Source organism: Mercurialis annua, linkage group LG4 (assembly GCF_937616625.2).
Source record: "Mercurialis annua linkage group LG4, ddMerAnnu1.2, whole genome shotgun sequence".
NCBI lineage: Eukaryota > Viridiplantae > Streptophyta > Magnoliopsida > Malpighiales > Euphorbiaceae > Mercurialis > Mercurialis annua.
In genome coordinates this window covers 32,366,787-32,378,914 of record NC_065573.1, presented here as the reverse complement: position 1 = coordinate 32,378,914, position 12,128 = coordinate 32,366,787, and the positions used below count along the sequence as shown (strand labels likewise).

Genomic DNA, 12,128 nt, shown 5'->3' with positions numbered 1-12,128 from the left:
ATCAAAATGTCAAGTATGATTTATATGGGTTTGTCACATAAATATAAGTATCAATTTGCCCCTTTAAATTATTCGGCGATGGGTAATTAACACCGAATTTATTATTTTTATCAGTTTGCTCCTTGAACTTCTAATTGAATGGATGTAATTGAATTTATTTAAAAGAATGGGCTGAATTGTTAGAATAGATCAAATTTAGTTTACATGAGCTTGTCTCACAATTTTAAGGACTCGCAAGATCCAATCTTTTTAACATGTAATCCTTTTCTTGACTGAATTTAAAACATGTGATTTGTGTACCGAGGAAATATGTCTGTTTTTGCGTGTTGGTCATGAGAATTAAATTTCAGATTATATATATGCATTCAAGAATCACATTTCACAGTCATGAATATCACCAGAATTTAATCCAAAATAATGTTGAATGTTTATTTACTTTTTGATCATGAGAATTGAATTGAAACTTTTTTATGCATTCAATTATTACTTTTTGAATATTGAATGTAAAAATTGAATCGGATAATAATATCTTTGACTTTTACATGAGTTTTTAAGCATGTAAAATTTATTTTCAAATACAACTTGTGAAATCAATAATTTAAAATAAATATTTAGAATTGATGGTACAATTGCCGAAAAATTGATAATCAATCATAATTGACAAATATTTTATGTTTTATTATGTAGGTTCGGAATGAATTAATTTAAATCATTTCTCATGGTTCGTGTGTTTCATTTTCAAATTGTCTATGATGAATGATGCATAACAGTTTAAAATCTGACAGTAACGGAATTAAGAAGTAAGATAAACCACTGTTATATCTAACTTGATTACTTTTATAAAAAGACTAATCATCGCTTCCCGATCATTTCTTCAATCACCAACCATTTTTTATTTTTTTTATTTTGATAAAAAATACTATATCCGAACCTAATATAGGTCAACAAACAGAGCAGGAAGTAGAGCACCCTCCTCAGCTAAACTCAAATAATATCATCATATATAGCAACGACTCATCATTATAATTTAGTGTCTTCATACAAAGAAATTAAAAAAATGATAATAATCAAATATTACTATGACAATTTAGTCTTTGACATGTTAATGATCATGTATTAGTACTTAATTAGCAACTAAAGACAGTGGTTTACCCACCAATTCTCCAATTAAAAGTCAGAATCTTCAAATGAAAAGGCACGCACGGCAGAATCTTTTTAACTTTCTTCTTCTTCTTCTCAATTTCTTCCTTGATCCCATCAATATATAATAATCTTTTAATCTAAATTTTTTTAATTTTAATTTACCAGTTTTTCACTATAAAACCCAATTACAATTTAATTATCATCTCGTTCCTAAAAAAAAACAGAGCTATGTTTCGTTATTTCAGTTATTTCAGTTACCTTTCCATCTTCTTCCTTTTCCTTTCCCGCCTTTCTTTATCTAGGCTCACACCGGACTCTATAACTGTCATAACCACCGATACCCACAACACCACGGTCGTCGATGCCCACAACGCCACGTGGCATGATTTTGCTCGATTCCTATATGCTGGAAAGGGAAGTCAAGTCGATGGCATGTCAGAGCTCAAGAAGTATCTCAACCGTTTCGGTTACCTTCCGACAAACATAAATTTCACCGATTTTTTCGATTCTGAATTCGAATCGGCGATTTTGACTTATCAAACCAATCTTGGTTTACCTATAACAGGTAAATTAGATTCCGACACCATCTCGACGATCATGTCCCCACGATGTGGCGTTCCAGACATAGATATAGATAAAGATACAGACAGTGCCTTACATGTTACAAAACATTACGCATATTTTTACGGCAAGCCGAGGTGGATTAAGGGATCGCCGATAACACTAACCTATTCATTGTCGACGAGTAATATGATTGATTACATAAGTTTAGAAGAAATTAAGGTTGTATTCAAGAGCGCTTTTTCGAGATGGGCGTCGGTTATTCCGGTTAGTTTCAGGGAGGTTGAAGATTACAAATCGGCAGATATTAAAATCGGGTGGTACGGGCATGATCACGGTGACGGACAGCCGTTTGATGGGGTTTTAGGAGTATTAGCGCATGCTTTTTCGCCAGAAAATGGGAGGTTTCATCTGGATACAGCTGAAACCTGGGCCCTTGATTTTGACAAGGTTAAATCAAGGGTAGCCGTTGATTTAGAGTCAGTGGCAACTCATGAAATTGGACATATATTAGGATTGGCTCATTCTTCAGTCCAAGAAGCTGTGATGTATCCTAGTTTAAGTCCAAGAACTAAAAAAAGGGACCTGAGGATTGATGACGTGGAAGGTGTTCAAGCTCTTTATGGGTCAAACCCTAATTTCAAGTTTAGTTCTTTGTTGGAGTCTGAAAATTCTGTTGACAAAGGGATTGGTGTAAAATGTAGAATGTTACCTAAATGGAGCATTTCTTTGGTGGTGGGTGTTTTATTATTGTTTTTGTTTTCATAATGACCACTTTTGTCTTTGACCTAGTGTCAATTTTAGGATCTTTGTTTTTAGATTGTAGATTATAGCAAATTCGATACACATTTTATACAAAAAAGGAAAGGAAACTGGGAAAAAGTTATTGAAATGGCAAATAGAAAACCAAAAAGTTTTAAAGTACTTTTTAGTTAAATTCCGGTAAAAAAAATTTTTTAGTTAAATTAGATATGTGTAGCTGTCTTTTTTAACTATTTATGTCAAATTATACCTCATGTTTTATGTATGCACACAATCAACTAAAATCAATGTGATATTTTTTTCGATGATAAAAAATCCTTCTTGTTGGAATAGATTATAGTTTTGTTACCGAAATAATAAAATAAAGGCTTAATTGCGTAAAAAAATCACAAACTTTAGCGTGTTTTGTAAATTTAACATAAACTTTCAATTTTGGCAAATTAATACACATAATTTTGCTTTTTGGCAATTTCAGTACCGATCAGTTTTTCGTGAAAGAAATGCTGATGTGTACTCCGGAATAACCACTATTCCGGCGTCCACATCAGCATTTTTCTCTATTTTTTTGAAAGAAAATTTATTGGTGTTAAAATTGCAAAAAATTAAAAATTTGTGTATTAATTTGCCAAAATTGAAAGTTTATGTTAAATTTGCAAAACACGTTAAAGTTTATGATTTTTTTACGCCATTAAGCCTAAAATAAATTAGAGTAAACAAAATGAAATATAGCAAGTTACATTAAATCCCAATATGCATATGTTGTCAAGTTTTGTTCTTTTCGTTTCTTGGTTGGCTAACATAGTCAGAAATAACCCCATCCATATGTGATGCTGTATATTACCCAAAAACCCAACAAGCATATCTTCAAAGCATAAGGGAAGAAACCAAATGGAATTGCTTAATAATCAAGAAAATGATATAGTACCTCCAAGCAATTTCATAAGTAGCCTAACGGTCCTAACCAATAAATAATTTTCAAACAATTACAGGAACTGAATATTTTTATTCAGAGTATTGGAAACCAGACCAGAGTAATGGTCGATCCAATATGAAAGAAGATCAAAATTAGAAATTCCAATCAAATCAAAATTAGATTTAAAATCGTTACAATTGTGATTTTTTATGAATATTTATATGATAGAAAATTGTTTATTTATATTAAAAATATAATATTGTTCGCAAATTATGCCAATTACATATCAAAATTAAAATGACAAATAAAATACGAAAAACTGTTTAACATCTAATTAATTCAGTCCAACTAAATTTAAGATAGTATTACATCTTATTTTTAGAAGAAACCAAACAATGAAAAATTAGATTGGGGGCGTTCAATGAAGCAGATTTCAAGTGTGTGTGTGATCTTAACTTCGAATAAGTGATTTTTGAGTTTGGTCCTTATAACAAATTCTTCAATTTATGCTAGAAAAATTGAGAATTGATTGCTAAAAATAAATTAATTTCAAATTCGTAAATGTGTTAAAATTTAAAACTTAAAAAATGTGAAATATAAAGAATATAGGTGTTTTAGAGCATTTTTGTCATTTGACAGAATTTTTGGAATTTTGTTCAGGACTTGCTACTCTTGTCATGCTCCTCTTGTGTCAGCGGTTAAAATCTCCAGAAACGCCTATCCACGTTCATAATTTTCCATGCATGCTTATAGTTATGGAGACTTTTCCAACCTTCATTTTACTTTCCATCTCAGTAAGTTATATTTCCATCTATATGCCCGTGTTTTTTGAATTGAGGTAGAATCTAATTATATTAACAATTAGTGTTAGTAGTTAGATTTTTTTAAATTATAAATGGCTTAAACCACCAGCCCTATCGAGACTCCAAAAACAATGGAAAGTTTTAATCACTTGGTCTAGACCTTACTGGTATTCGTATGCCTATGTTAATTGCATTTGTATCTGTTTTAACTTCAAATTAACCTCTTGCACATCGGGAGCATTCCACGACGCACTCGACGGCTGCAAGCATCAAGGATTGCAAATTGCAGCCAGCTCATCGAGCAATGTACGTACCTGGTGAATATATATGGATAGAGGTTGTCTGTGGTTTCTTAACCTTTAGAAACGAACTTTAACCTATTGGAGTATAATTTTAGGTTATTACTCTCACCATATAGCATAATTTTTAGTGGTTTTTTCGATTTAAACACAAAATCGTAAAACATCTCAACTAATAACATAATCTTTTATTACATGGCATATTTTACATAATGTCTGAAACGATGTTGATATCGTTTTAGTCGTCCGTATGACAAAAACAACGTCATTTTAACAAAAAACAGAACATAATATGCATAATGGGTTATATGATGAAAAGTTTGAAAATATTGTACTAATAGATGAGACACTTTTTAGTTTGTCTTATATGAAGAAAACGTGAAAGGTTGTGCTATATGGCAACGTTAACCTTATAATTTTCAATTCTGTTTTTCCACGTCATACTAACTTCCATGCACTTCTCCGCATCCTATGTATAGTTGCCACAATTTATGGACTTGGTTTGAATATGGGCCTTTAAAAATAAAGTAAGTCTTATAATGAGTGTGGGCTTTTGAATGGACATGGGTCTATTTTTGGCAAAATCCAAATATGAATGTACAAATAGCCATAACCATTAGGGAAAATCTTATAACAAGCCTCAGTTTTCATCTCTTTTACAACATATTCCTTGAACTTTATTTTGTAACTATATTTTTAACTATTACTCTGTATCATTCTTTTACATAATTTCACCTAATTAAGCTTTGTTTCTGTTAACATTTAATGACATGCAACTGGTTGAACTCTTATTTGGTGCGAAAAATTATGAAATAGTTAATTTAACATGATTTATAGGAGTCTAGCTAAAAGCCACGCCATTAAATTTTAATAAAAATGAAACTATAGAGACATCAGAGACAATATTGATACGGAATAGAAAAGATAAGCTTGTTTGATAATTGATATATACATATAAGAGATAGGCTTGTTTGATTTATACATATATTAAAATAATACTAATTCCACAACACTTTTATTAAATAATTAATATATTCATCTTTTCAATGTACATGTATAAATTAATAATTTTAAATCATCATAAATCACATATAAAATTATTTTTAATATTAAAATTATCAAAAATTATTAATTTTTACTATTAAAATTATTATCAATATAATTTAGTTGAATACAACTAAATTAATTAACAATATTTAAAATATTTCTGTAGTTAAATATTTTCGGAAACTAAATAATTTTATAATTTAAAACAGCTAAAATAAAAACAAATCTATCTTTTTTTTTGTCATAGGCTAAAATTGTTGAGAGAATTGTGAATATATACAAGGAAGAAAGACTACTCAATAATGATGAGTAAGCCAATCTAAATTGAAATGATGAGTACTGCAAAGCAGTCATCGACAAGGGCTTTTTATCCACCAAAAGGGCCACCCAAATACACATATAATGTAAAAAAAAAACAGATCTAAAACCGAAAGATTAAATTAGAAAAAAATTGTAACTTTAACTTTTCCTCATCAATAAAGAGATAAATGTATATATCTAAAAACCTGATAAATCTCTTTAAAGATTAAATAACGAAAGTAACAATTTTCCATGTGTTTAAAATTTCGATTCTGCCAAAATTAAAAAGCCAAATGTTAGCCAAAATTAAATTTGTTGCCACTAAATTTAGATTTATGGTTACTTTGTTCATAATAAAATTTAATTTATTCACTTATCACTATTGGATGAATTATCATAATTCCATCCAATAGTAAATAAGTTAAAGTAACCATAACGCCATTAATATTTATTTTACAGCCATAACATCAATTCATTTGATTTAAGTAAAATTATTCAGCCAAAATATTTTGTATTCATTTTCAACACTAAAAATATAATGAAAATATCAATTTTTAATAAATTTAATAAATTTAATTATACATTTAAAGAATAATTCAAATCATATATAACTATTAAATTTTTATCTAAATTCAAGATCTAAAAAAATTTAAAAATATTCCAACATAAAACATAAAAATAAATTTTTTTTAGCATTGGTTATATTAAAAAATGGGAAACATATTATAAGCACTTTAAAAGAAAAAAAAAATTGACTGAGTTAAAAATTTTAAAAAATTATTTGTAAATACAAAACCTAATAATATTTTGATCCAAAAAATTAAAAACAAACAAGGCATAAAACCAGCAAAAGTATGAATTTTATCTTAAAACACAAAAAAGTAAAAACAACGATTCTAAAAAAAAGAGAATTTTCGGCCATTGAAAATGTTAATACACGCCAAATAATGATATAAAATCACGCCAAATTCTAGATAGCACGGACAAAATTCGAATATAAAATATATTGTATGTAATTTGAACGATAGAATTACTGAGTAATCGATTATATTTTGTATTTATAGATATATTTTAAAGTTTTAACAAAGTTTTATTTTATATTTAATAAAAATTATCTGAAAAATTTCGAATAAGTTTTCGATATCGAAAATAGAATAAAAACACAACTTTATTGAATTATCCGTGCTTACTAGGGCAAAATAGTGATAATAAATCACGCCAAAATAGTAAGATTAATATTATTTTAGAAATTGTCACTGTGCATTTTAAACTGTAAGTTACCAGCGGTTGCAAAAACCGTCATACACAAGCCTCAAATTCAGATAAGGAACCGACAAAACAGTTACAATCAAGACAAGAAATTTAGGAGAAAAATCTTAAGTTGGGAGTCTGGGACATTTATGGGAATCATTGTTTGCACTACGACCATGAGAAAATGAAGATGGGATAATACATGAACAAAAACAAAATTGAAAGAGAAATTGAAATATTTGAATCTGGATAATTGAATTAAATGGCTTTTGAGAAGTAGGTCTGAATTGAATTATGAATACATATTGGTTAAGTCATTGCATTATAATTAGACTCTGAAATTTGTCGGAATTTGTGACGGTTTGTTAAAAGATTCATTAATTGACTGATGAAAAATGGAGGTTTTAAGAAATGGCAAAAATATTGAAATAGGTTATAATGATTGATTGATAGTGGGAGTAGTTAGAAATGGCAAAAATATTGGTTTTAAGAAATGCCAAGAGTTACACCCAACAACAACAATATTTAACATAATGAAGAAAGCAAAAACAAATAAAGAAAGATAAACAAACAAATATAGTCTTCATTTATCATTTTCAAAGAGAAGACAACTTACAGATGCAGAGAAACCTATTTTTTTTGAGAAGAGAAGCGGCGGACGGCAAAGAGAAAGAGAAGCGGAGGACGGCGAAGAGAAAGATAAGCGGCGAACGGCGAAGAGAAAGAGAAGCGGAGGACGGCGAAGATTCTCTCACTCTTTTCTTTTGGTCTTATCTAAATAAATTCGGTTTTTTTGAGGACTGTATAATTCACTGCCATTTCTTTTGCTGGTTAATTTCTTGATTTTCAAGGAAGATTGAGAGGAATAAGATTAAGTAAGGCGGTGATGGAGGCGGTGGTTGTGGTGGTGGGAGCGGTGGCGGTGGCCGGAGATAGTAATGGCATGAATTCACTGCCTATGATTAGCAACATTGGTGCTAATCTAAGAAGCGCAGAAGCAATAACAAATCTATCTTTTATATATACAAAAAATATATAATACTATTTGAACCTAAATATTGGTGAACAAACAGAGCAGGCAGTAGTGAACCCTCCTCATCAAAACTGATTAGAATCTTCAAATAAAAAGGCACGCACGACAGAATCTTTCTAACTTTCTTTTTCTCATCAAATTTTTCAACCTTTATCCCATCGATATGTAATATTTTTCTGTTCTCTTGATCTATTTATTTAAAATATCATTTTTATCTTAAGTTGCAAATATAGAGACTAATATAACCCTATCAATTGAATTATTAATTTATAAATATTTTCTAAGAAGAAATTTACAAAATACTACTAAAGTCATTTACATTTACAAATCCTAAAAGGATAAGTATTTTCAGATCCTAAAAGAGAAGTAGTATTCATAGAATCCTACGTAAAAGTCTTAATTAGGATTTAGGGTTACCAGTTTGTCACTATAAAAACCCACTAACAATTTAAAATTATCATCATTCATCTCTTCCTCACTGAGTCATCATTCATCTCTTCCTCACTGAGTCACTACTACTGCTACAAAAAAAAAACAGAGCTATGTTTCGTTATTTCAGTTACCTTTTCATCGTCTTCCTTTTCCTTTCCCGCCCTTCTTTCAGTATCAGGCTCACACCGGACTCCACTCCTGTCATATCCACCGACACCCATGACACCACCGTCGTCGATACCCACAACGCCAAGTGGCATGATTTCGCTCGCTTCCTATACGCTGAAAAGGGTACTAAAGTCGATGGCATGTCGGAGCTCAAGAAATACTTCCACCGTTTCGGCTATCTTCCTGCAAACCTAAATTTCACCGATTTTTTCGATTCTGAATTCGAGTCGGCGATTCTAACTTACCAAACCAATCTTGGTTTACCTAAGACCGGTAAGTTAGATTCTGACACCATCTCTACGATCATGTCTCCTAGATGTGGCTTTCCAGATATAAATATGGACGAAGATACAGACAGTTCGTTGCATGTTACAGAACATTATGCACATTTTAAGGGTGATAAGAAGTGGGTTAAGGAATTGCCGATGATATTAACGTATTCATTCTCGAAGAATGATATAATTGACTACATAAGTGTAGATGATATTAAGGTTATATTCAAGAGTGCTTTTTCGAGATGGGCGTCGGTTGTTCCGGTTAATTTCACAGAAGTTGAGGATTACTATACGGCCGATATTAAAATAGGGTGGTACAGCCATGATCACGGTGATGGACATCCGTTTGATGGGGTTTCAGGAGTATTAGCACATGCTTTTTCACCAGAATATGGGAAGCTTCATCTGGATGCAGATGAAACATGGGCCTTTGATTTCGACAAGGTTAAGTCGAGGGTAGCCGTTGATTTAGAATCAGTAGCAACTCATGAAATTGGACATTGTTCGCAGGAAAATATTTCCATACTCGAATCTTTGAATTTATAGATGGGTACTGTGTGGATCGATGCTTTAACCGGTTCAGTCTAAAAAGTTGAACAGGGTTTGATTTATCTAAATTAAAACATTAATCTGGAGGTTAAAAAACCCAAGCAAGATTATTGTTTAAACTACTCCTACTCCTAAATTAACCAACCGCGGAGGTTGGGGATAGAAAAGCACAGGGCTTTGAAGTTGTATTTGTTTGATTGATTTGAGTTGTCGAGAATACAAACCTAAAGCTAGTTATTTATAGAGAACAAACCCTAAAATAGAAAACCTAGTCTAGTGAGATACAATCTCTTATTTAGATAATACTAAACTAAATAATTAAGATAATGACTAAAAATAAGATAATGACTAAAAAAAATAACTACTAAGCTAAGATAGAAACAAAATGATAGTTGATGGCTTTTGGGCTCAAAAACCCGAATTAGCCCATATGAGCTCTTTTTGGGCCAGTGCAAACAATGCCCCCTACGTCTTTTTAGCTGGATGCCAAGAAAGGTGAAGAGACGTATTTTTTATAATTTTTTTTAATATCTCCGAAGCATTGATCACCCATTAATAATCGGTCATTCCGACCGAATAAATAAATTCTCAAACCTCGTGCATGGCATATATTTTGGCCGATCATATAGAATATAAATATTGCACAATATTTGATCGTACGTGATCGGCCATGATGACATCTCTTCAGTACCGGCCAAATCCATACATGAGTAAAACGATCAATGCCAATTTAGCCGATCACTTTCACCATTTGTCTTGCTAATCATGGAGAGATTCGGCCAATTAAGTTCCTCTGCTTCATTACCATGAAAATTAATGGTTAAATATGCGGATCAATCATAATTTTTGACCATAATAAATCAAAATCACAAACCACTGGCCTGTATCTCTTTGTTGGCAGAGTTGGCCAATCATCATATAAAGCACTAAGCAATTTTGGAATCATGTGCCCATTGTTGGAAGATAATTAATAAAACCACAGGTCATGGTCGCCCAATAAAATCGCCTATGATCGTTATTAAAAACGAATGCTTCAACTCTTTTCTCGGCCGAATTGTTTGGACTCCGAATTTATTCGGTGTTTGAAGAAAATCGGCCCTTCTATTCCTGACAAGACTTTCGTCAATAATTTCACAACACTCGTAAAACTATCAAGATCCGCCTTTTTCTCCCGTTAAATTATTTTGATGGCTTCATCCATCTGATTCATCACCTCATCAAATACCCGCCGATTTTTCTGGGCTATTTCATTACGCATAGTTATGAAATCGGCACGTGATAATGATGGGCGAGTGGGAGGTAGGTTGCAAACAGCCATTTATCTCCTCCTCTTGCACTTGTTTCTGATCATTGACGTCGAGGTCAACGGTCGTCGTCCCAGCGGGGGGTGCGCCGGTCCCCTTTTGCAGCTGAAACTCGACGGTCAATATCACAGCGGGAGGTGCGTTGGTCCTCTTTTGCGGCTGTAATCCTGACTTGTTGCCCTTGTCATGATCTTCTTCAAGTCTGAGTTTGAATCGCCTGACAGTGTGCAATCTACTTCGGATTGGACTCGGCTACTTGAACGAGTGCACCTGTAACTTTTCTTCGTAGTTCCGGTTTTTGTGCTCACCATAAACGCTTCCCCAGTGGAGTCGCCAAAAGATGTTCGCAGGAAAATATTTCCATACTCGAATCTTTGAATTTATAGATGGGTACTGTGTGGATCGATGCTTTAACCGGTTCAGTCTAAAAAGTTGAACAGGGTTTGATTTATCTAAATTAAAACATTAATCTGGAGGTTAAAAAACCCAAGCAAGATTATTGTTTAAACTACTCCTACTCCTAAATTAACCAACCGCGGAGGTTGGGGATAGAAAAGCACAGGGCTTTGAAGTTGTATTTGTTTGATTGATTTGAGTTGTCGAGAATACAAACCTAAAGCTAGCTATTTATAGAGAACAAACCCTAAAATAGAAAACCTAGTCTAGTGAGATACAATCTCTTATTTAGATAATACTAAACTAAATAATTAAGATAATGACTAAAAATAAGATAATGACTAAAAAAAATAACTACTAAGCTAAGATAGAAACAAAATGATAGTTGATGGCTTTTGGGCTCAAAAACCCGAATTAGCCCATATGAGCTCTTTTTGGGCCAGTGCAAACAGACATATATTAGGATTGGCTCATTCTTCAATCCATGAAGCTGTGATGTATCCTACTATAGGTCAAAGAACTAAGAAAAGGAAGCTAAGGATTGATGACGTGGAAGGTATTCAAGCTCTTTATGGGCCAAACCCTAGTTTCAAGTTTAGTTCTTTGTCCGAGTCTGAAAATTCTGCTGGTAGAATGTTACCAAAATGGAGCAATTCTTTGGTGCTGAGTGTTTTATTATTGTTTTTGTTTCCATGATGAGGACTTTTGTTTTTGACATAGTGTCAATTTTAGGAGCTTTATTTCATAGTAATTTATAGATGGTATAGAATATAGCAAATTTGATGTACATTTTATACCAAAAAGGAGTAGAAATTGGGAAAATTTTATGCCTATGTTTTTTATTTTTATTTTTTTCGTTTCTTGATTGATCAAGATAATCAGAAATACCTCA

General features: G+C 31.9%; 2 protein-coding genes across 2 annotated transcripts; both read left to right on the top strand.

The window, feature by feature from the left end:
* Window positions 1-1,051: 1,051 nt before the first annotated feature.
* Window positions 1,052-2,510, top strand: LOC126676682 (metalloendoproteinase 1-MMP). The gene has a single exon (XM_050370946.2). It carries the CDS (start codon window positions 1,372-1,374, stop codon window positions 2,470-2,472), a length of 1,101 nt encoding a protein of 366 aa, XP_050226903.1. The 5' UTR covers window positions 1,052-1,371; the 3' UTR covers window positions 2,473-2,510.
* Window positions 2,511-8,586: 6,076 nt separating this feature from the next.
* LOC126676844 (metalloendoproteinase 1-MMP-like) lies at window positions 8,587-9,747 on the top strand. Its single transcript, XM_050371147.2, has one exon. It carries the CDS (start codon window positions 8,655-8,657, stop codon window positions 9,531-9,533), a length of 879 nt encoding a protein of 292 aa, XP_050227104.1. The 5' UTR covers window positions 8,587-8,654; the 3' UTR covers window positions 9,534-9,747.
* Window positions 9,748-12,128: the final 2,381 nt, after the last annotated feature.